Source organism: Patagioenas fasciata, chromosome 6, assembly GCF_037038585.1.
Source record: "Patagioenas fasciata isolate bPatFas1 chromosome 6, bPatFas1.hap1, whole genome shotgun sequence".
NCBI classification, from domain to species: domain Eukaryota; kingdom Metazoa; phylum Chordata; class Aves; order Columbiformes; family Columbidae; genus Patagioenas; species Patagioenas fasciata.
The window spans coordinates 37,229,645-37,255,446 of record NC_092525.1 but is presented as its reverse complement, the minus strand read 5'-3'; the positions used below and the strand labels follow the sequence as shown (position 1 = coordinate 37,255,446).

The window sequence follows — 25,802 nt, the reverse complement described above, 5'->3', positions numbered from 1 at the left end:
TGTGGTATCTGTTCTTAAACGTACCTCTTGCATCCTCTCTGTGGCACACACACACTTCAAATTCCTCAACAAAATGCACTGGGTAACTGTGGATTTAAGTTATATCATTTCCCCAGCTATAGGTAAGCTACATCTTTAACCAAGGAATATTACTGAAGTGTGTTAGCCAAAGCAGTTGACGGTAAAACGTAAAGCATTTTTGTGCCACAGCCACAAGAGATGGCACAGTTATAAATGGCTGTGAAATACATAGATACAGAAACAGACTTAACTCTATTTCTAGCAAGGTCAAAGCCACTCTGTCCCTGTAATTAGCTGACTTGCTATCAGCTCTTTCCTGGCTCAGTTTTTCAAGGGCTCCCTCTTCTCATTTACCCTGCAGCTCAGGGCACCTTCCTCCGAGAGGGACCTTCCTTTCTCTCCAGCCAGCCTTGCTCTCTGATTCCTCCAGAGATTCCAGTTAACCTCGTCCTTTTCACCTGAACTTATTTACCCCTAACTTATTGAGAAGATGGACGTTCTGCTATAAATTGAAGGGCATCTCTTTGGAGAAGCGATGCCGCGGCGTTGCCATCTCTTGTACTTGACTGTCTAATTAAGCCTTGGTGCCAGGGGCATTTCAGTGCTGAATGTTTCCACCCACTGAGTGCTGAATTTCATATTAACCTGTGCGTTGACAAATAGACTCAAACATCCTGATCAGACGTGTTTCTTTGTTTATGTTTGGTTCCTGGTCAGGACTGTGATAATAGTAAACTATTTTGGAATGTTTGAGAGTTTAAAAAAACCCAAAAAAGCTCACAGAGCTGACCACTGAATTAAAAGGATTATTTTTCAAATTGAGTTGTAATCCCAAACCAGTTGAAATTATAGTGATACACAGTTGGAGATTTAGATACAGATTTTAAACATCTGTTTTCAAGATGTTTTGTCTTCATCTGGTTTTGGTCCAAAACTGAATAATGAAGTATTTTTGCCCAAAATACACTTTCTTTTTCTTCTCTTGCGTATGTGCATGGGCAAAATTCCAAGTGACTTTCTGCATCCTGTAGCTGTTGAATGAAAGGGATGTTTTGACCAGTTTTGCTGCCTGTTTCCAGCGTCTGTCTTTAGTGTCAATACGCCAGTGATTTTGGAGGCTACCTTGGGATCCTGCTGTAGAGGTGGAACAGCTTTGTGTATTGTTGAACCCGATGGATCCTCAGAGAAACATTTTAAACTCAGATGCAGTATTGCAGTATCTACTGAAAAAATAAATCTGCTTTCATTCCCTAATTTTTGATGTGCCGTTAACTCAGAGGGACAGAAGTAAGAGCTTACAGAGCAGTCTGAGTTAATATAAAATAAGCTGATGAAGGCTACATGGAGCTGGCCACATGAAAATTGGAAGGCCTTAGAGAACGTTGTGAGGCTGAACGTTTTTGACAGTTTTTTGAAATGAAGATTTTTGAACAAAGACCTTTCAAAGGAATGAGGAGCTTTATTTTTTTATTTCGGTCCGCTTCAACCAGATAGAGAAATACAAGAAAAAATACAGAGAAAATTCTCTATGGGCTCAGTAACTTTGTAATCAGACATTTGGCCTTAAACTACCGTGGCCTGTCCTACGGCCCCTGTGTGCTGTGTTGGGGTTCTGTTAAAACTGGATGTGGCTGGAAAGACTTGCCCGCGTCCTTGCAGTCGCTATCCTGTTAGTGCCTTGCAGCAATAATAGTTGTAGTGAGAGTTTAGGTGTGTTTGGCTGAGCCAAATAGTGTCACAGAAGGAAACAAGTGCTTGAATTTGAAGATTTAAGCACGGAACGTAAGGATCAGCGATGCTTAGCTTCAAAGTTGGGTTAGATTAAAAAAAGTGACCCTGTAAAACTTGAAGCTCAAACAAAGTCTTGCACAGCCATGACAGATGCAGAGAGCAGCTGAGGGCGTATTTCCATTAAGTGTTTAAACTGGAAAGAATTGACAGAACGTGCCAAAGCAGATGAGAAGAGTTGATGTGAAAACTTTTTGAAGCAAAACTCCAGACTGTCCAATAGCTTTTCTGTAGACTGTTGAAGTAATTCCTGTTTTTCTGGCACTGGAGTGATAACAATTTGCGTAGTTAAGACACCATGCTCGTGGCTTTATTGCATTTTAGTGCAAGTACTGCAGAACAAAAGTAAAAGAGTTTGATGTAATATGGATGTCTATTTGCACTCCTTTTAAGATAAACATTAGGCAATAACCATTTCTTTAGAGCCTGTGTATTGTTCATATGATTCTCTCTCTTGTATAGCAGCTCATGTTCATCAACATGATACATTCCTGCCTGATTTTCCAGTTCTGTCTTTCACAGAGGATATTCTTTTCTTTCTCTGATTGCTTTTTCTTCTTAGACCATTACTCTAGTTGATAGCTTCAGGTTATCGTTGTATCCCATCTCCCTCTCCAATAAGCCTATGATTGATACTAATCTTCCTCGTGGGACACGTTTATAGGATGCAGGATAGAAACTACTCTCTAAATCTTAGCTTTATATGTGCTGACAATTTGCAAGGTTGCACCTTATATTCACTTCAGGTGGCTTAGGGGAAAACATCAGCACCTGGTAATCGTGCTTCCAAATAGGAAGAGAAATGCGCTCCGTGTACTAAAAGTTATCTTGTTGTTCAGTCTCCTGTGCTGCTGCTTGTATTTTATGTAGCTAGAAAGGGCTCAGCTTCTGTAGGTGATCGATGTCCTGTAACCAAACTCGTGCCTTTTCTTTCCAGTGAGAGGAGCCATATTTTAATTAATCTAATGGAAGCTGTAACTAGCAGGCAGTCCTCTGAAAAAGAGTTAATGTGCCAGAAAACACTTCACACAAGCAGAAGACTCTTCATTGACTAATGTGCTTAACGGTACTTTTTCTAAGAAAATTATCCCAGTGAAAGCTTTATGGAGTGCATTTGGTTTTCTATTTTTTCTTCTCATAATATAGCCTCATGTTTTGAAATGGAATTAGAAATGCCTAAGGACCTTTTGAAAATAGAATTATTTCGTTACTACAGGTTTTGCAGATGCCCATCAGTATAGAATGGAAAACAAAAATATTCCATTCCTTGGAAGAATAAAACCTGGGGCACTGTGCTCACTGGTGTGATGAATGCATTTGCTGAAGTGTGCTTGTTTCACTGTTTCTACTCACCAAATACCTGAAGGAAGAGTCCAGTTATATAAGGAACACTGAAGAATCAATGGGAGATGAAGATGCTAATGTTTCCACAACATTTGCATATTCAGGCTCCACAGCCCGAGAAACAAAGCGAAGTAGTAAGAAATTCATTTGTTTTATCTTTTATCTTTTTTGAACAGACATGCATTTATCTTTATGAACAGACTCGCCAGACCTTTTTTGAATTGCAAAGTTTTGCCGCAAATGCTTGTTATTTGGATTTGCATAAGGATTAACAATGTTGGGCAAGTGGTATCTCCTCACCCTTTCTGTTTACTTGTGTGATATCAGTCACCGCGATGCAGTTTGCAAGGCAATCAGTGCCTTTAGTTCAGTGGATAATGCAGTTTGTTTTCATGGCAGATTCTTTAATGTTCCAGAAGTCTAGTTCAATAAAAGTTATGAATGTATTTGCTCAGAGGATTTCTTCCCCCTTCTTTAGGAGCTCTCCGTACCTACTAGCATCAGTGTTAAAGAATGAAAATGTATGAAACTTGAGGGGAAAGTCTGAGCTGCCATACAGACTGGAGAAATTTAGCTACACTCCCTATCTGAATATACGTGTGAAAATGTCACGGTCAAAGCAAAATGATCTCTTAGATCAGTACTTGGCACCACAAAATCAAAACTCCCAGAGACTTGAAAGGGGCATGTGCCGCAGCAAGTGGAAGATGGTTGAAGTTCAGAGCATTTTGAGTGTTTCAGTCTGGTTTTTGTTCCAGCTTTTTATGCACAGAAGTGTTACCTAAAATATCCCAATATGCATCTGAATTATTGTTCAGTTTAAGAGCATCATTTCATAGTGTGTCAAGTGGATGGGACTTGAAAAATACCAAAGCAAAACTCTTTGTGCTTGTATGGTTTTTTCATTCTTGATTCTTTTCATATCATTATGAAAGCACTGTTCCAACATCAATATATAACAAAGCAAAAATTATCAGGGGACTCGCATTATTTTCACAGGATAACGTCTCCCTGAGCGCTTGCATTGTGGAAATCACTTCTGAAGTGCACAGCTGTACCCCACTAACGAGGCAGCCCGAGCCCCCAGCTTGCTGCATTGACTTACACAAGTTACTACGCAAATGTGAAGCTTTAGGGTTTCTATTCTACTTTCAGGTTATTGTTGGGAATTTCTCAAAGAAAAGCAGATTTGGCCTTACAGTCATCAGTCCTCTAGGAAAAAGAGAAACAATATGTATAGCTTGCTCATGAGGGATGGGTATAATGGCAAGAGAAGCTTTGTGCCTTGAGCAGTGCTGAGTGATGGGCTCACAAGAGCTGGTGCAGCCATATGATGGGGATGCCCGGAGCTTCTGCAGAGGTTGGGGTGCCGTTGTGACAGCGGGATTGTCCTCAAAGCCTCTGGGACAGGAGGACTGGGAAGGTGCAGCCAGCCTAGTGAAGCCATGGTCCTGAGCCAGCAGCTCGTGAGAAACCTCAGCGCTGCTCAAGGCAACGAGAAAGTAAAAAGTTAGAACTAAAGCTGCCAGGACAAAATATTGTATTCCTGGAAATGCATTAATGAGTGTTGTTGCCGGTGGCTGGTGACCCAGCAATCAAGAACAAGCCATGAGTAATAAATTACATTGAACATGAGGTGAACACAGGGTTCATTAACATCACATAAGAAATGCTGATTAAGTCCTGTGCGTGAAGCAAGGAACATAAAAAGCAGATACGGAGGTACCGTTCAGTGAGTGTCGCCAGCTAGGCTGTTGGGCTTAGGCCAGGCACAACGGGCACTGGGTAGGGAAGATGTGAAACTCCTGCCAATGAAATTATCTACTTTATTAACAAAAAGAGAAAGCTAGACTAGCTCGCTTTCTCCTGAACCAGTACAACTGTTTCTTGTAGTGCTTATATGTGCTTTTTTAACCATTAATATAGCCCTATACTGAATTAATTCAATTGAAAATGGAAACAGTTTTACTTTCCTGTACATCAGTCTTCTCATTTCTACCACTGCTTTTACTTCAGCAGTCAGTTTGGGAGCTCTTGCAGGGGCGTTTGTTGGTTCAGTAATACAGTTCGGAGAGTTAATATAGACTGAAGAAACCCTATAGCTTTTCATTCTGGATGAGACAGAAGATAAGCACACTGGTGCTGACTAACATCGTGCTGTAGGGCTGTTATAGTGCAAGAGAAAAACATGGCTGTCAAGTACTTTATTGATATTTTGCACTTGGAGTCTCAAGTGCTCAGTTAAAGGTCACTCATCCAAAAGGAATTCGGATAGTCTTTAACCTTTTTTGGTCTCTCTTGCTCGCTCCCAATACACTTTGAACTTATCTGTGGTATTTCCAGATGATCTCTGAGGAAATGGTGGTGTTGATGAACTGACAGGTTGACTTTTCCTGTTGGACTCAGTAATGAGGTGTTCTTCGGTCCAGAAGATTTATTTGTTTGGCTTTGGTTTTGTTGTGTTTTGTTGGCCAGGTCATCATTGCCAAGGTAAAATGCTCTTATTTTTTTATTTATAGAAGGGAAACTTTTATACTACTGATAATGGAGCGATCTGAACCCAGGGGTCTTGAAAGCCGGTCATTAAGTACTTGTTATAGGAAAAAGTGTGTTTTCCACTGTTCTGATTTTACTGAAAGGAATCGCTTTGTTTTCTAAATCTGGGCTTTAAAATCAAAAGACTACTATAAGAAAAAAAGACCATTTGATTTCATCACAAAGAAAATAATTTTATCTAAGAGTAACATATTTTGAATCGGGAATAACATTTTTCCATTGATTTCTTTTTTCAAGCAATAAAGTGTCTGAAAATAACATTTTTCTATCATTGGACAACATAGATTTTAAAGTCAATAACAGAGCAGATTGCCTCAAATTGCGAAATACAGAAAGAACTGCGGCATTGTTTCTTGTTTGTGTTTGTCCGTTAGTACTAAACAAATCCAGAGGTATGTGATGTAGCAACAGGACTAACTGGGCTCTAATCTGTGGACGTGACAGTTGCCAGGGGTCAGTGTGGCCCAGGACACCTGGTGCAGCGCAGGGTTGCACTTGTTATGGCCACCCAGGGGCTGTTACGGGGTTTACCAGATCCCAGCAGGGTTCCCCGGCTCCCGTCATTCCCTTGGGATAGTCCGGCCATCCTGGAAGAGTTCCAGTACGTTTTGCAATCTTCTGGGGTTCTAGCTTGATGTCTTGTAACCTCTTTTCTCTCTCTCTCTCCATATGTATTATATATTTAGGTGACTGAAACTGGGAGGTAGTTTGGCCAATTTATATAGCTGATACTTGGCTTGCTCACTAAGTGCCCTGTCAGGTACGCGTGAGAATGTGGCTGCTTTTTGACAATAGGTACTGTTACGTCAGCAGCTTTTACATGTGTGATATATTTCAAGGTAATTAATACAGATGCCATAAAACTTACCTACCTCTCGCCCCATCCCTTTCCTGGGCATTTTGAAGCAAGGCTGATGAAGTAAGGGTTGCATCGCCTACACAAAATATAACTCGTGTCATGGGTCTGCTTTCTCTTTGTCCAAATATCACTGTAATAATTACCGTAACAGAGAGTTTTCTGTAGAGTTAATGTTCTTCTGGCTTAATGGCCCCTGGTTATTTTCAGGCCATCAACTCTTCCCCGCTGGTCATCAATCCCAAAGAACTGCCTTGTGCCTCCATTATTATTGCTTAAGTAGATGACATTTCTGGTGCTACCGCTGCCTCCCAATGAGATGATATTACAGCCAATAGCTTTTCCCCCCCTCCTTGCTTTCAGTATTGTCAGAGCATTATAAACAGCTGGTAGGAGAATGTTGTGGCTGGTGGCTGTGAATGCCTCTGACAGTTTTTAGGTGCGAGTTTTGTAGATCTTGGCTGAAAGAATCTGAGTGAGGTGAGCGAAAATGACTTGCCTGGAGCAGCTATGTGAGCTCAGCCCCCATGCATCATTCAAGAAGTAGCTAGGCAATAGCCGAATGTTTCAGTCTAAAGACTTTTTCCCAGAAGGAACAGTTTTCAAACAAGATCTGGGACAGATGTTTTGTGGGGTGTTAAAGTTTATCATCTAGCAAACATTGACATCCTCCCTCGCTCCAAATTTCCACAGCTCTGCTGATGGTCAGCCTTGTTTCCTAACAATTCATGGATTCTCTGGCAGACTTTTAAAAGAAACAAGAAAGTTGTAGCTCAGTAGGCCAGAAACCAGCAGTGATTGTTTAGGTGAAAATGTCTTGCTATGTGGATACTCAAACCCGTGTGAGTTAACGTTGGTGCTCACTACATTTCCTTTAACCTCATTAGCACTTCATCTTGCTTTCCCAAGCATGATGGTGGAGCGGTTAGTTCACCTTAGAGCCTTTTGCTGGGTAATTCATCAAAGTGGCAGATGAAAGCTTAAAGGAAAATGCATGTAAATACTGCATTAGGAACCTTGGCTCACAAAGGCATGAACATTTCTACCCATATCATTAGCTCTGGATTACAGTCTGTATATGTGAAAGAAAATGGACTGTTGTTTGGGGAAGGTGGAGATACAAAGTTTACTGATTGTACCATAACGCAAATTGTATGGTTTAGTTACTTTGTCTTTAATTAAAAAGCACTTCATCATTCATTAGCTGTTCTCATAGAACATAAGCTCAGACTGCAAACACTTATTACCTTCAGAATTAAAAACTAATTACTTGAGTAAAACACCCCCTTCAAATGCTAGGGGCCAATGCATTTTCAAATGGGGACTGAGATTATCTCAGACTTGGGTTATGTTTTCTTTTCAGCTTTAGAGTTTTCAGCTGTGCATCACAGCACACTGATTTGATCATTTGATTCCTACATACATGCAGCTGATACTAATTGTAATTATACGTCACCATAACTTCTTGTCAGTGCTGATAAACCCACCTGTGTTTGGAATGGCATGAACAAGGAGCTGCTGTGCAGAGCCACGGGGTTGATCTTGAGCTGCCGAGGCCTTCGTTGTCAAAGACGGTTTGGTTGCTAGTGATTGTTTTTTTGGAGCCAATGAATACTGTCACCTCCTTGGTACAATACAGGGCCAGTGCCACAGGGCAGGAGATGACTCCTTTCAGCATGGTGAGTCTGATGTGGGGCCTTTGGAATCCACCACGCCTCTTACTCACCAGGAAGGTATTGGAGTGCCACTCCTTATGGTTAAGGATGAAAATCAAATTCTGGTGGACATCCTTAGGGAGGAAGATCAGTAGATCCAAATGATCATGAACCAGAATGGCCTTCCCAGGACACTCAGACTGGTGAGCAACCACAGTTCAGTCTGTCTGCCTTTTAAAATATTTTTTTCTTTTTTTTTTTTTTTTCCCAAAGAAACAGTAAGATACGTACTCTGTTCTGTAACCTGATGTTACTGGGCTTAAATACTGCAAGACACTGTTTCATGGAAGGCCACCAAGGCATACCTTCAGTCAGTCTTTACCTTCAATTAATTGTCTTCTTGTTAGAAAGCAGCACTTGGGGGATACTGTTGACCTCTGCCCCTTTTTAGTTCTCACACTGAGCAGCAGATACACTTACATACTTCTCTTATTCATATCTATATTGGCGGCATACATCAGTAATGTGATTTATAATGCATTTTCATTTTCATGAAAGCTTGTTTTACTCTCCTGATTCCATTAGGTCAGACACTCGCTGTATAGGCACCTCCTGTTCCATTTTACTGTGTCACTTTTAAATGTGACCTGACAAGCTAGAAAAAGTTCAGTGCTCCAGCTCAGTGTCACGTGAAATACACGCAGATGGTAATGACCAGCTCGGACTGTTGCACCACAGAGGAGGTACAGGAGCATTGCAGTGGTCATGGTGTGGAAGGACTGGACCAAGGTGTAACTCTCTTTAGCAAAATGTCCAGACCCCAGTGTTGAAAAGCTGTTCACACTTGTGCTTGTGAGGACTTTAACAATTTATTATTTGCTGAAAAAAACTGGAAGAGGAGGACTCAAAAATACTCTAATTATAGCTCATTTATGGCACATGGAAGAAGTACAATCCTGTGCAGCTGGGAAAAGTATAGAAGCTGTTGTGATTACTGTATATGGCACAGCAGTGGAAAGGAGGATTTAAACAGTGGCCTTAACTCCACAGGGGAACTTCAAGGGCTATACACCTATACCACATTTTCCCCGTTACAAAATCTACAGGTAATGCTTCCCAAGTCACTTGGGAAGAGTGCTGGGTGAGATTCATGTGAAGTCCTCTTGAGATTTTTGCTGTAAAATACGCCGTGTTCACGTAAAATACAGTTATCATGTAGTGAAAGGGAAGATGTTTATGGCTAATTTTGAAGCATGTCTGTCTTTGCAGCCTTTAAAAATGCACTGCAAGAGTTGTGCGTTGGTAACCAGCTCTGGACACCTTCTGGGAAGTAAACAAGGTGACAGAATCGACGAGACCGAGTGTGTAATACGAATGAACGATGCACCTACTCGAGGGTACGGAAAAGATGTTGGAAACAAAACGAGTGTTCGAGTCATTGCACACTCCAGTATTCAGAGGATTTTGCGGAATCGCAATGAACTCTTAAATATGAGCCACGGTGCTGTGTTTATCTTCTGGGGCCCCAGCAGCTACATGAGGAGAGATGGCAAAGGCTTGGTGTATAATAACCTGCAGCTGATGAATCAGATACTGCCTCAGTTAAAAGCATATATGATTTCTCGCCACAAGATGCTTCAATTTGATGACCTTTTTAAACGGGAAACTGGGAAAGACAGGTAAGAACTTATGTGGATACATTTGGGGGGGGTGCCATACAGTAGTAAAATCATGTAGTTTATATACACCAATTGCAGATCTGCTCAGAGGGACCCTCAAACCCATTAAATCCTCTGCCTCCTGAGCTGTAATGTGGTATGACAGGCCAAATAACATCACTCATAACATAGGCAAAAAATACGCATCAAAATAATTTGTGTGGAGTATTGCCTCATCAAGTTAGAATACCAGAATCTGGGTGTACTGTTTATATAGCTGAGGAGGTAGGAGCTATTTAAATCTCACTTTAGAGTAATATACCTGGAAGGTTTTTTTTTAACCAATTCTGAAAAAAATCAGAACAGATAGGTTATGTTTTCTTATAGAGGAGGTGCCATCGTTCAGTGAATTATAATAGCTGTTTATTGAATTTAAGCCTTGTTGGAACAGTGTGGCTGTAAAGCTTTTTGTAAAACAAATACACATTAGTCATATGTTAGGTGCTTCAGAACAGTTGATCTTATATTTCCAACTGGGAAAAGGAAAGTTATTATGATAGTTACATCTTTATGAGCCTGTTTATGATTTGTAGGCTGATCTTCAAATCAATTTTTTAATAAGTGACCCACTGGAGGACTTCAGCATTTTCACATATGATGTTCAAAAATGGGCATTTAAACCAAAGACTTCCTAGCAAGAAATAGATTTATTTTAAATGAACTCCTATTTTTTTTTAATGTATTAAAGATACTGCTGTGAAAATGTAACAGGGTCCCCACTTAAGTACCAATGAAGAGTTAGGTTTATTGTGCAGTAATTCAGTATGAAATTTTGTATCTAACTTCACAAATACTTATACATAGACACCAAAGAGGACGCAAGAGCACAGACTTTATTTTTCTGGGCTGCACAATGAAGTTGAACCAGAGTTACAGGAATCTGTTGTAGCCTCGTAGCTGACGGTGCCTCTGTCTTTGCTTGGCATTTGCTGTCTTCGTCTGTCATACCACACACGGTTTCCTTGCAGAGTTCTGTTCAGTTATTGTGGATCAAACTATGTATCTATCTAAATTCTTGACCAACTCACACTAACAGTAGAGCCCACAGTAACTTGGTCAGTTTCTTACCACTAAAGGTCCTTTGCATCCTCAAATCAGTGCTTGTGAGTCTCTGCCAGACTGTGCCAGAATGAGAAGGATAACAAGGGGTGAGAAGGTTAGAAGCTATGGGAATTAAGCATTTGAACCTTTCAAAAAAAGTGCAAGGGATCATCTGTATGCCCAGTATTTACAAAGGCATTATAGTTAACACAGCTGTAGTTGCACCGTACCATAGGCCACCATCTGCCCTGCGGGTCAGACCTGCACACACGGAATGCATACAGCCACCTCCTTCCCAGCATTACTTTGCCATTGTAAGACCACGCATCCAGTCCCGAGTTTTGAGGAACAGTTCACCCACTCTGCTTCTGTCTGGCCAGTTCTGCCATGGGGAGCCAGGGTCCCATTCCTTTCCTGTCACTTGCTGTGTAGTTTTGGGCAAGCTGCTCGTTCTGGTTCTGCATCTCCTATGCAGAGCAGGAAGCCTATAGCTGTGCATGGGAGCAAAGCATTTCTTTTTCTGCACAGGCAGGCTCAGTCTCGGCTCCTGGAACAGTCTCAAGGCATCTGAGACATTAATGACATTATAACAAGTTTATAGTGGACTCAGTCGCGGGCACCCTGAACTCACAGTGCAAATCGAGGGCACTTGGATCCCAGCGAAATTCAGCCTCATGAACAGGTCCTGTTGCTTTTAAGAAATTGCAGGCTCTGCTGTGTATGAACTGCTCCTTTTAGAGGGCACATCCAGCATACTTGAAGAACTAAGAAGATTAAAAAGGGAGATGAAAATAAATGAATAGGCAGCACAGAAAAAGAGAGTGAAGATGAAAAGAAACACAGGTAGGAAGGAATTTGTAAGGGAAGAAAATGTATGTAGCCACGGGGGTAGGAGCAGAACACTGTACAGCCCAGAATGCTGCTGTTCCCTGGGAGGTTTCTGCTGGGCTCTTGACATTAGTGCCTGCAAAAAACAAAGGAGGGAGAGAGAAGCCTGATTGCAAGGTTACAATAATCAAACCATTCATTTCTGTATTGAAAATGTTGAGAAAAAAGGTAATTGGAGGTATTGTGCTTTTCAGAAAAAAAAAAAAAAAAGGTGATTTTGAAATGAAGGGAAACCTTCAGAAAACATTGTCAGTTAAATAGCATGGTGAATGACAAAGGCTGCAGAGCAATATACTTGGTATTATAAAGTAACCGTACTTGAAAATAACTTTATAATTGAATAAGGGTACATTAAGAAAATATGATTCAGAACCAATATTACAGTAATTAGATAAAGGAAGCATAAATGAAATAACTGCAGGAAGAGTATTTCCATAGAGATTATAAATGAGATTTTGGTGGAGCAGAAAGGCCTTTAATTGTAATTTAGTGTGCACTACAGAATTATCAGCACAGTGTGTTAGTTCATCGTATAAAAGAGTATCTGATAATTTCCCCTAATAAGCACATGACAGTTCTTCATATTCTTTCATTACAGCTGATTAGGTATAAAAACAGTATTCTTTTGTTGAACCCTTGTTCAGATCTTTTATGAAAAGACAGGACACTGTAACCCTGTTTGGTATTTAAAGAGGCCAAAGTGGCACTTGAATAAGTTTTTAAATCTTTCATTGTTTAGCTTTTAAGCTAGTTTTATTTAAATTAATTTCTTCTCCTATTAATGGAAAACGCTAAGTTACAGTATAAGTGTGTGTAAGCAAAAGAAAACTAACTCAGCAGACAGTGGAGCCAGGTTGCCCGACCTGTGCAAAGCCCAGTCAGTTCGGTCATGGTCGATATAACTGCTCCCTCCGTTTTGGAATGCAAGGTCGTAGGCACTAAAACAGTGGCCTTGTGGCTCCAAAGTACTCTGAGCCTGAGCGTGTTCCTGAATTACCCAGACAAGTAGGTTCAGAAACCCCCAAGTGGGAGAAAAGTGAGTTTTTTAGGCTTTTCCCTACATTTCCCTTTCCTAATGATTTTGAGTCAAAATTATTATTTACTGTTTTGGATTGTTGCAGTGCCTGAAGGCCTCTGCTGAGATTATGACCCAGCTATGACATTGTGACAAATCACACCACCACCTCCCAAGCTTAAGTGCAAATTCAGAAAATAAATAAGGTCTCATAATTGGAACTAATGAGATGCTTAAACCATGTAATTCTCCAAATGCTAGCTTAGCCTGAAAGTCTTTATGTCAGGAGCAGTAAAAATGTACTTTTCGGGAGTTCATACATTACCAGGTTACCCACATAGGACAGGACAAATTACCTAGGCTCCCCAGCATCCTTCAGGCATTTTTGGTTAAAGAATTCCCTTATGTTTAGAAGTGCCCTTTAAGCAGCAAGCACTGATACCACCACCTTTTTCTTTTTGCTTTGCAATAGTCTAATTTACTGAGGAAGTGAGAAACCTTGGTAGTACAAGGCATTTCTCAGTCTTCTGCCCCTGCGCCTGTAGGTGAAGCTGTGCCAGCTCTCCCCGGCACAGTCAGGGAACTAACACAGCACTGGGATTTGCGTGCATGAGCCAGGCAACCAGTTACCATTGGTACCTCGCTCTTACACACCTGAGCAATGGCAAGCAAATGCTGGGAGGAGGAAACATTACTGCTGCCATCGTCCTGAGCACCTGGTGTGCATGCTCCATTGAGTGATTACAGACGTGTATAGGTTACTAGCAGAATGAAGTTTCAGTCACTTAAGGTAAACTTTTACCAAAAGGTCAGCTAAATATTAACATTGCTGTGCCCCAAATTAATTACAGCAAGGGTGGTTTCTGCATAATTAGTCCACTGGCAGAAAACCCTAGCGAAAAACATTAAAGGATAAACAAGCAAACTAGTCTTGGTTGCCCAGTTTTCAGAACTTCCGCAAGAATGAAAGAAATGCCCAGAAATTGCTTCAAGTATCTCCAGAATTATTTGTCAGCCTAGAAACTTAATTATGTTTTTGCTTTCAGGAAGATATCCAACACTTGGCTTAGCACGGGCTGGTTCACAATGACTATCGCATTAGAGCTCTGTGACAGGATAAATGTTTATGGCATGGTGCCACCGGATTTCTGCAGGTAGGATTTATTTTGGAACCGTTATTAGCCAACAGGGTTGAATGTTACAGATAAGTATCTGAATCTTTTAGGTTTTTTTGCTCTGCAACATGTGTTCAGTCTTCTTAAAGCAATTAATGAACATGTCCCAAGATCTGATTCTGAAAACAACAAACAGCATTTAATTATGTTACATAAAATATTTAAAAATTTTGTTTGTAGTGTGGGAGAATTAATCCATCTTGTATGTTTCCTTTAGTCTCTGAATATTTATCAGCTAAAAGTAATGCAATAATTGGCATGAAATTAATCTGAAGAAAGGAATACTGAAAACATTCCTTTTAATTTGTTTTTAGTTTCTTCCTGGTTAATGGAGGCATGTAGTTCTCACAGCGACTGTTTTCTGAACTGAACCTTCTATGCAACTCAAATTAAGATTGTTGTTACCTCTGTCACATGAAAGCTCATCTTCCAGTAAATCAGCTTCCTAAATAATCCCCACCAAAAACAACCCCAGAATTTGGACCTGCAGAATAGATGACCAGCCCTGTAATCACCCAGTTTGGCCACGCAGGGTGTGGGTCACCCACGGTGGCAGCAGCACACAGATTCTGTCACTGGAAGCTACATGACCCGTCACACTCTTGTGTAAAGTAACAGCTTGTGCACATTTTAGGGCTGCGTTGTGCCCCCAGCTGTATTCAGAACTCAGACCCAAGGTGCTGGTTAAGGTTTCCCACTATGGATCCCGGACAGAGGGAAACAATCTTCAGGACTTGTGGTCCTGGACCAGAAATGTTAGCCACATGATTTAAAACACTGAACCCGCATAAATTCATACAAATTTGTTTTGCATCAGCAATCTTTATGCTGACTTAAGTATCACCTGTCCATCCATTACCAGGCCGAGCACTCTGGCCCTTGTCCTGATCCCATTTGCACTGTGAGGTGACCCAGCAACACGCAGAGCTGGTACTGGCAGTCTGGAACGATGGCATTAGTGTAACGTTCCATCACCTGCTCACAAATCCCTTTCCCTAAGAAGCACTTGCTTGAATTTTCTATTGCAAATGCAGTGATCTCACTGAAGTCTGGTTCCCCGAGTTAGTCAAATGCCTTTCAGGGCTTAGGGGAGCAAGGCTGCAGTGACACCTTAGCTCATCTATCAAAGACCAGGACTGCTTTGACTTTCTTTTAAGCACCAAAAAGGAATATTTAGGAATCTGCATTTGTCTTGGGCATAAAATAGAAATCCCTGAAGAAATCACCATATAAAATGTCAACACTAAATTCCACTTTGTGAGAATTTCTACAAATTATAACAAAACACTGGTGATAAGTGCTTTGATGTACTGCCAGATTTCATCATGAATTCTCCAAGGGAAAGAACAAACTAGATCAGATATTCCAGGCAACATAAATACCTTTGAAAGCATTTCAGTTCCCCTGTCATTTGAGTTGGCCAAGACACACTTCTTCAGCTTCTCTAAGTAGCTGGTCTGTCCAACTCCAGAAGTGGCTGGATTCCACGGCACATGGAGGTAATTCGTAAATAAACCGATGATCTAGAAACACAGAAGACAGCAATTCACTGCAAAGCAATGCTCAATCCTGACATTTCAGGCAAAATCAGATTAGGTTAGATACATACTTTTAATTTTTAAAAAAAACAAGTGTTTTTAAGAGGCTAAAATGGTCACTGAGACCTTATAAAAGGCTTTCATAGAATTGATACACTGAAATCAAATGGATATAATATTAAATTATAACACAAGAAAGGCTGTAATCAATCCTGCCATTGATAGATGTAATAATGTTTACGGTCTGCATTAAAAAAAATCTTAAAGATACACTTAGCTGGTTGTAAAAAGGGAAAAGGTCATTTCTTAATCAAAAGAATATGAAGTGTCTTTACTGCAGGTTTGTTCCCCAGATATTCAAGGGGAAAAGTTTCCGTGCCTGGAAGAAACTATGCATGAAGATGAATGAAAAGGAAGCTCTTGCCATAAATTACAGTTAACCTTCCTGGTTTGCTCTTCAGCCACTCGTTAAGAATTCTGGTCTTCCTTTCAAAGAAACAAGACGACAAAATTGAATAGCAGAAAGAAAGAAAGAAAGATTCTGTCATTTTAAGCCATATTCCCTGGTTTTCAGACAAAATACAAATCTATCAGTAAAAAACAAACAAACAAACAAACCCCACAACAACAAAAAAACCCACACACCTCTCAGGTGTGTGTGAGATGGTTATAGGTACTTCATTTGCTGTACAACTAAAGAATCATTGAGATTCAAAAAAAACCCTCTCTTTAGTTCTATTCAGAATTAATATCACCAAATTTACAGCTTCAGCAGCTACCCATTATTTTTTAAGTATTAATTTGTGGAGTAAGTAATAAGTGTCGGTGATCACTGTCATGGAACTAAATTAGTATCACATCTGTAATGTGAAGGACATCTCAAAGGTATCATGAATATCATACTGTTGATTCTGCTGCAAATTATTATCGTAAGATCATTAACCAAATTGCTTCCTACCCTTGCAGGAGAAATAGTCTAGTGAAGGAGTCTGGAGTACAGACTAAAAGATTCGTCACTATTAATTGCAACGATGTGTTTTAGTTTCATTTCTATTTACTTTCACTGGACATTGATTTTTATGGCTAAACTGGAGTTGGTGACCTGATTAGTATAAATTTCTAGTACTTTACAGCAAAGCTATATGTAATATTGAATCCCTTTACTTTGCTACAGACTTGTGCTGTAGTAAGGGTTGATGGCTTTGATATTGCTCTCCTGCTGTTAAATACATTTGACTTGCACATTGCAGAATAAGATGAAAGCTTGTGCTTCCGTACACATTGCAAAGATTTTGGAGAGTGTGTGCACCCCGCGCTCTTTTGTCACAAGACAAGCCATCTTGCTACATTTTTTTCCAGTGCTCAGGGATGCAATCCCAGCCTTTCCTGGAGCAAGCCAGCATTCCCTCTGCGAGCTCCCCGGTGTGCACAGGACTCGCTTCTCAACTGGGACGTGGAGGACTTTCCTCTTGCCTCCCTAGGTCAGCAGCCAGGTTGGGGGGCGCAGATGACGGCACCGCAATTCCCGACGGCCCTGCAGTGCTGCTGCTGTTCTGCGTGGCTGCTCAGCAGCCTCGCTGGGAAGGATGCGGAGCAGCATTAATGCAGTTTTAGTAACTGGCCTGGTGGCAGTGAGAGGCTGGTTCCTCACAGGTACCTCGCACACAAAGAAAACTCAGGGTGTTAGTGAGAAGAGCAATCTTTAACCCCCCCACCTCCCCATTCATCTTCATGGGCCTTCTGGAACCCACAGAAACTTACAGCTTAATTCTGAGCCTTTTTTAAACTAATATGAATAACTTTTGCTCCAATTATGGAGTAACATCATTTTCTTAGAAAAATCTCATTTGACTGCCAGGCCATTCCCCATCTGTGATAATTTGCCTGAAAATTGGCATTTGAAATCCTTTAATTTATTCCTTTGGGCACAGCTTTTAAATCTAGTGTATTCTTACCTCCCTCTTTTCCCTCTCAATTGCTTTAAATCAAGGGCAAAGCAGCAGTTGTTGCTAGTTACATTTCCTGGGGCAGATGAGGGGCTCGATGGAAGAAGGGGTGCTCACAGTATTGCAGACTGTACGGGAGAGTCATGCCCTTTGGTCCATATGCCTGGATCTCACCTCATTACCTGAATAACTTAAAAACAGAATGTGTAAATGACTTGGAAAACAGGGCTAGTACGGAGGTGAAAGACATAGGATCCTGAGAACAGAAAGGCAAAAAATTATCCAGCAATCTTCATAGAAGCTTGCCCATCACACAACATATTAATGACACTTTGTTCACCCTTCTAAAATACGAGTTATTTTACAAAGCATGTGAGTACATATAGTTTTAGTGGTTTGATTTATAATGGCTCCTCATTTGGAACGGAAGAGGTTGGCCAGAATGTGATATGGGATGGCCTTGTTTTTCTGCCTTGTTCCTTTTGAGGCAAACCCAGTTTGCTGTATTTTCAGATTCCACTGTGGGTGGATCCCATCTGTGGGAAAATGTGCACTGAGGTGGCAAACAGTACATGACTGACATTGGGTACAAGCACTTGGAGGGTTGCGGTGCTGGCAGGATCCTAGGCAAGAAGAACAGCATATTTTACAGAGGAACTTTCCTAGATTCCGCCCAGCTGCAATATTAATATGCATGCGAAGTCTGACAAAATACTGATTAATGTCCAGTATCAGGCAGTGATAAAACAGCATCTGTTTTAATGTTAATAAATGAGGTGGCAAGCAATTTCCGTACAGAAATTACTCATGCATTTCATTTGCTGGTGACACAAGCTAATTGCAGAGTTAGAAGATAACACAGTACAGTTAATTTGGGTTACAGTATAGTTACTCAAGCCAGAGTTCACATCCAGACCTTACTAGCATGCAATCTAGGGGAATCCAGAACTCCTACAAAAGGAGAAAGACTTTAGACAAAAGGTTCTAGGTATCTAACTGCATTTCACAGTTCCTAAATCCCAAATGTAACATTTGGAATTTAGCCTCAAAGCCTGTCTGCTGCAGAGGTCTAAAGACACCAGTATTTTCATTTTCGCATTGAAGTCACCCCCAGTTCAGCCAGCAGCCTGCATACAAGCCCTGGCAGCACCCACCAGGGGATGCCTGAACCCAGCGGGGTGCCTGGACTGCACTCCCGTGCCTCCCACCTGCCGGCCCTGTGCAGCAGGTGCTTCTGGGCTGTTTCTGATGGGACCTTGCACAAACTACAGTGCCTCATTACACGCTGGAGCTGAGAGCATCCACTTAGGATACCTGGTGTTAGCTTCAGAGCCTTTGATGTAATGTGGAATCCCTGTCTACAGAAAAGAAATCCATTGCTAGAATCTCCACTGGTAGAATCCTGGTCACGTAAGAAATAAAGCACTTACTGAGAGGTACAGACTTGGAAATGTTGCTTCAAAGAGGTAACAGAAGTGTGTAACCTGAAATAAATACTAAGCAGAGTGATGGAGAAGAAGGAGGACCATTATCAAGCCTTCTCTCTTTCATCTCTCCGTCTGATCCACCTACCCCCTGTATCTGTAGACTGTGGGGTTGTGTGGAGGAAAAAATTGACCAGCATTCCTATTAGATCCTCTGTGAGAAATCCTATTCAAGTTGTCATTACCATCCACTGCTAATTTCAGCGTACAGCAAAGGAATAGGGAAGAGACATCCAGCGAATCATTTCCTGCAGCAGAGGGGGGATCCCAACCAAACCTACCTGGTGGTGTGAGGGCAGAACTGGGCCCTCAGTGGTTACCTGATTTCCACTGCGTTGGTTCAAAGTCTGTTGGAGATAACGATTTCAACTTCACTAATCCACCAAGCAGCACAGATTTACCCTTGAGACCACTTCCAGCTTCAGTGCAGAAAGGAAGAGCAGGCTAAATGAGACACAGAGGCCTATTTGTTTAGTAGTTCTTCAGAAAAACACAAATCACATAAATGTATCTTGTTGGATTTACAGTAACCATACATATGATTTGTATAATATATTTGTATAATAATTGTCCAATGTATCAAAAAAGTATGTGAAAAATTAATTGAAGATTGAGATCTAATAGTTCTAGCTAAAAGAAATTAAATTTCTATATGAAGGGTATTTTGTACTTTACAAATACATTTTTTCACTTTTTACTTTCTTATGTATTCCAGTGAGAATATATACAGTAAATTTAGAATCCATCTTATTCTCGAAATGTACCTTTATTGTTATTCTGGTTTTGTAAGATTGATCACCTTGTTGTTTTACCAGGAAGCCAGATTGATTGAATTAAAAACGTTAATCTAGGGTACAAATGGAAAGCAGCAGCAATATCATGCATTACTACTGCATATCCAATATGGATAATGGTAAAACAAGGAAAAATTACAGAGTTGTGTAGGTGACAGAATTACACAGCAAAAATAACGACCAGGACAGAATACTGACAGATTGTGGATGCATTCAATTGAAACTGAGCTTAAATATTAGCTCTTCAAAATGAAAATAATCAACTCTGTATTAGAGCTGACAGCTCTGAATCTGCATGAGATTTCTTGCTCTGTACTGCAGTTTAATATAGAGCAGTTCCAAGGCTTCACTAAATGGTCATATTTGGATTAACTTTTCTGCCACTACAAAATAGTCTGTTGGTAGCAGCTGTGGAGGTGGGTACAATTGGGTTATTCTGTCTGGGACAGCCCTTTCTCTTCAAATTTATGACAGAAACAGCTCTGTGAGTTCTTGTCAGCTCCCAATGCCTGTGCCCAAAGTTAAAACATAATGGGTACGGCTTAATGTAGAGAATAAAACGAAAGGACAATTAATCACTATGGCTTATTATAATACACGTGTCTTTTACAGAGTGTAACATCAAAACACCGAGGTTAGAACTGTTAAAATTTCCTTTATCCTAAATAACTAATTGGTCTTCAGAGTATCCTCTGTGTCACCACAAGTACTGCATCTCCTGCTGGTTAATGCCCATGGGCTCTCAAGGTCAGAAGGATACTATGGTTGAATGGTTGTAATTTCTAGCTTAGATACATGAACATTGCCATTGTAACATCAAAAAGAACTCATTTGTGCATCAGATGTTTGATTATAACCCAGCAACAGCAGCTGTGTCACTGACCTGGCAGCCAGGCTGGCTGAAGTCGTGCACTCCAAACCTCGAGCAGGGCGCTGGCAAAGTCCAGCTGAGCTGATGTGACGCAGATAACCACCTCCCCTCTAGCCTCCTCTTCCCTTGCTTTCTCCAGTTTGGTAAATACCTCTGCAATGCTTTCTTACAAACCACAATCCAAATATAAATCTCTTTTAACCAGTTTGCTTCCAATTTCAGAGTAGTAACATAGCCCTGCAGCACTCTCCCTTGGTTTTGAGCTATTGCTGTCCTTTATTTAACTGGGAGGAGGGGATTAAAGGATTGCATTAGAAAGAGCAAAGAAAACACCTTTGCCCTGTGCTGATTTATTAAATATGCAAGAAAAATACAGCAACCTAGAAATTTGGGTTAACTGGGAGAAAAAGTGGATTTAAGCTCATCAGCGTATTAAAGATAGCATCTTTTTAATCAGTAAAAAAGAACATCTCGGGCTTCCATCTATTTTCTTACTTCCACAGGGATCCTAATCATCTTTCAGTACCTTATCATTACTATGAACCTTTGGGACCTGATGAATGCACAATGTACCTTTCCCACGAGCGGGGACGAAAGGGCAGTCACCATCGTTTCATCACAGAGAAACGCGTGTTTGAGAACTGGGCGCGGACATTCAACATTCACTTTTTCCAACCAGACTGGAAACCAGAACCACTCGCCGTAAATCACCCTGAGGTTAAACCGGTGGTCTGAGGGATGGATGCGTAAGACGGGAATCACAGTCACCTACTGTGCCAGCCTTTGGGGTGCTGGACCTGCTGGGACAGCGGGGCAGCCTAGAGGAGAAGAGAAACGGGATTTGCAGCTGACAACTGCAGCAACAGTCAGGAAGTTCTGCTGAAGGAGAAGAGCATATGGAGAGTACTTTCTGTCAAACTGTGTATTAATCCAGTATATCGCCTTTTGGGGCCACCCGACTTCCTGTATGTGTATGTGATTTGTGAAGAAACTTGAGTATCATTAATGGATGGTTAACTCATCGTGGTTTTTTAAAATACAATGCCACTGAATTTTCATAGTGAAAACTTACGGTATTTATTTAATGGAGGTTTTTATGCAACCTAGGCCAGTATTTTTCTAATTCACAGTTATGTGGTTGTTTATCTTTCATAATCTTTCAAATCCAAAATTAATATTGCTGATGGTTTGAAAGGCCTAGCTTTTTATTTATAAAACTCGTTTGAAAAATATGATTCTATATAGCATGTAATTAATATTTGATCTGGAAATGTTACATTTCTTTTAAAAATTTTGGGCGCTGTTCCAGCCTAAAGCCTTTAACAGCGAGAATGGTCCCATGTGCAGATCTAGCTAACTTTACATTCCGACATCTCATGTTAATATGAAAATGATAGTGAAAAATTCTGTTTGATATTAATGTGCATTTGCTGCTGTGCTATCAAGCTGCTGTTTTCTAATAAGAGGTGGGAGGAAGGAGGGCAAAGTTTATCCAAAGAAGCCACTGGCTCCAGCAGCATACTTTCAATTCTGAGAACAGCATAAGGCTGGAGGGTTGTGTTGCTGCTCTGCCTTTTGTGGTCCTGCAAGAGGCTGAAGGAGCAACGCTCCTGAGCCAACAGTCGACAAACCAGGTAACGGCTGCTTGAAACAACACGACCAAATTCCTGAAATCAAGAAGTTACACTGCTAGGTACTACAATACCAGCCATACCAGCCAAAAGGATCACAACGCTGCACCTGCAAAAATCTCTGCCTTTCGCTGTCCCGAGATCATCGCTGATCTCAGAGATTTTGGACTGCATTGAAGTTGGGATGTGAGGAGAGTTCCGTGAGTACAAAATCATCCCCTTTAAAAGAGCAAAGTAACACTCGTCGGTTTTTTGGTGAAGTACACGTGCGTGACGAGTCCCTGCTGACCAAGGGGACACACAGTGCTAGTGCTGTATATGGAACCTCACAGTGTGAACTACCGGGTTACATTTGGCTTGTGAATAAAGAAGATTTCAGTAACAGTATTATTTTTCCTTTTGCCTCAAAAATATTGAATCTCTCGTTTCTGTGAAGTAATCAGTAGGAGTAACTATTGCATGAAACATTATACCTCAGGTGACAAAAGGTCTCTCTCATTAGATGCATACTAAAGCTAGAACAAAGATATTACCTTAAAAGGTCTAAATCCAATAAGCTGAACTTCAGAGGTGATACGTAGAACTGGCACCAAACTCACTTAAAACCCATGGTCTTCCTCTTTCCAAAACTGGATAGCAATAGCTGGAGCTGTCCTACAGATAACCCAGTTCTGGGGGAAAGAAAGTGATCTGCCCTGTTGGGGGGCAGAACAGTGTTACCTGCCTGGACCCAAGAGCCACTCACCTTGCTGCAGCCCTCCCCACTACCAGAGAGCAAGAAACTGTGACCTATTTTGCCTTAAAGTTACCTTCCTGGCACACACCGCTCAGCATACACACTGAATGCAAAGCTCTACTATTGCCAATTGCTTGTAACCTGTCTCTTGTCAGCTGGTGTTTAACTCTTCCCCCTTTCACTGACTGTTTTACTCCTTCTGCTTGAATTCACAACATCCTACAAAGAACAGAATGGATTTTGAACTAGCGGAAATGCAAATATCCCTTTTGGCATGTGTCCTGGGGTGTGTATCCAGCATATATTGCTCAAATTGATGAACTCTGTCAAACTGATTTACAGATCATTTCTAATGCGACTGCAGGAGATGGCACAGATCACAGTAGGTCCTCTGATGCCACCACCCTTTTGTTATTTTGTATAGTGATATAATAATAAAAAGATCTTTTCATTCTAAAATAGAGCTCTTAGTTTTTCCATTAATCGAGGGCTGCAGGATGTTTATTCTAAATGTTTAGTTATGTTATTGTTAAAACCAGATCATTTAAAAATACATTACACGGACCTACTTTTAGCGTTGAGAAGAAACACAGGGACTTGCCAGACTCTCTTGTGCTCCATGTGCTTGGTTCCTGTCTGCAAGACTGGTCAATACCAAGTGGATCAGATGAAGCATTAACAATGCAAAAAAGAAACATGGGATAAACTGACATTAACTGTCCTAACAGAGCGAAGCTAAGGATTGTAAATATTCCTTCTTCAGTTCCTGTTAATAACTACGTGTTCTTATCACCCTAACACACATCCAGTCTTTTAAACAAAACAAACACAAGACTCACTTTAGTCTCATCAACGTCCTATGAAGTTTCAGCAAGTTCCCCAATTTAATTACAAAAAGTGTGAAGGAATATTTTCGAAGAGTAATTCACAGCTGCGTATATAAAACTCACTGCAAAAGGAATTTGATTAAGCCAAGGAAGCAGTGAGTTTTAAATAGGATTGATCATGCAGATTTATGTGGAATATAAATCCAGTCCAAAAGCACAAGTTACAAGAGTGCAAAAGTAATGTAAATAATTTTTAAAGTGCTGCAATTTTAATTTCCAAATTACTAATGTATTTTTCTACAAAAGCACAATTTTCGAACTACAGCATATCCTGCTACATTTCTGCTTGAAGTGAGGTTTTATGGCTTAGTTATAAACCAAACAGATTTATGATAGCCAATGCTGTCAGACCGGAGATCCATAGTACAGGTAGGCACGGCTGCCATTCTCTGGTTTATGCTGTCATCTTACACTTTTCACTATATTTTGATTGATTCACGATCTTCAGTGCACATCATTTCACATATTAAAAAGTGTTGCAAAACAGCGTTCACACACATCAGCAGTTTTAAGATCTATGTTACTTTAGTTCTGAACTCCTTGCATACCTTATGTGTTCACGCTTGGCTTCATCAGAGTAGCTATTTTTCATCTTGGAGAACCGCAGCTCTTACGCCGTGAAACGCGCAACTGCAATTGAGAGTGATAAAGGAAATCTCTCTGCACCTAGAAGAGAAAAATGCGACCGTTGGTTTCTGTTATTTTGGCACAATGGTTGCGAGATGCCCAGCTGACAGCGTGACAATACAAAGCAAAACCACCACGCACTGTGAGAGAATCTTCCATGCAAAGTGTTGAAGCACCTCAGACAAGTTAATACTGTTTATTCCTTACCCACAAATAGGAAAGGGGAGGCTAAGAAACTCAGCAAGTTACAGCCTTGGCACTAGATTTAGGCAGAGATTCAGGCCTGCCAACAAACAGCTTACTCCTGGCTCTGGACAGCAGAACACTCAATGGCAATTTCAGGTATTATATATACAAACACAAAACCAGAAGCATAAATTGATACGGTCGTGCAGGAGGTGCTTACCTGGGTCTTGTCCTGCAGTATTTCTCAAGGAAACTTCACAGGAAACTGATTTTTACCCAAAATATCTCTTAGGGAGGCAAGGACACAATAATATAAATGTAGCTGGAAGAACATTGGGAGATGGGGTGAGGGCAATCTAAAGAGTAAGGAATAAAACACAGTTTGAACTGTCTAGCGGTGCTCCCCTGGAATACGAAGATCAAAGGCCGGAGCTGACAGTGGAACATTGTGGCTCAATAGCAACAGTTGTCCCGCAGAAGTTTCAATATTCTACAAATCTATCACGTGTGCCACGAAAACTCTTAAAAAATTCTGCAAGTCACCTCTGACTAATGAAAGTTATTTTATTTGACGCAAGGAGATGGAATATCGTGCTCAATTAAAAACATAGCTGAGGGATAAACAAAACACGAGGAAAGAAACAGTTAAACAGTGAAAGAGTGCTGGTAAGACAACAACATGTAGCGCAGAAGAGAAGGGTGCACGGGAAAAGTACAGAAACCTTACAGGTATGGTGCATCAGTTAATACTGATCACTTCTCAGTGTCCAGCTGCCTCCTGCAAGCCCATATGACATGTATAAGATTTTAGAAGGAGAAGAAGGGGGAAAAAAAATGGAAGACAATCTCTTTTTTTAAAAAAATAGGAAATACGAAAAGGCAAGAGTCTAAGATGGTGAGAAATTCCTCTGTACTGAGGCAGAAAAGTATAAAAGTCAAAGGATGTTTTATAGATTGGCTGTAAAATGGCTCTGCTTATGCTAAATACCATTAAAATCACTAGATTGGTAAATGTTTTCTACTCTGACTATTACAACAAAACATG

The 25,802-nt window shown here is 40.7% G+C and overlaps 1 protein-coding gene and 1 long non-coding RNA gene across 4 annotated transcripts in view; one reads left to right on the top strand and one right to left on the bottom strand.

Moving 5' to 3' along the window:
- The window catches only part of ST6GALNAC5 (ST6 N-acetylgalactosaminide alpha-2,6-sialyltransferase 5), a 72,701-nt gene extending 49,185 nt beyond the window's left edge, over window positions 1-23,516 (top strand). Inside the window, exons 3-5 of one of the 2 annotated variants that reach the window (XM_065841910.2) lie at window positions 9,490-9,899; window positions 13,929-14,036; window positions 21,194-23,516. In XM_065841910.2, coding sequence (XP_065697982.2) covers window positions 9,490-9,899; window positions 13,929-14,036; window positions 21,194-21,425 — 750 coding nt within the window. In that variant the 3' untranslated portion in view covers window positions 21,426-23,516. Of the gene's footprint in view, window positions 1-9,489; window positions 9,900-13,928; window positions 14,037-16,954; window positions 17,305-21,193 lie in introns of those variants that run through there. The other variant, XM_071810560.1, reaches the window with a different exon arrangement.
- Window positions 10,285-24,474, bottom strand: LOC136103635 (uncharacterized). Of its 2 annotated transcripts, none has more exons than XR_011739816.1 (5): window positions 23,623-24,474; window positions 22,855-23,016; window positions 21,392-21,508; window positions 15,440-19,469; window positions 10,285-11,943 (listed from the first exon to the last, which is right to left on the bottom strand). It is a non-coding gene; the product is annotated as an uncharacterized lncRNA (long non-coding RNA). The 2 variants fall into 2 exon arrangements; XR_010651652.2 differs by having other exon boundaries at window positions 23,627-24,473.
- Between the last annotated feature and the right edge of the window lie 1,328 nt (window positions 24,475-25,802).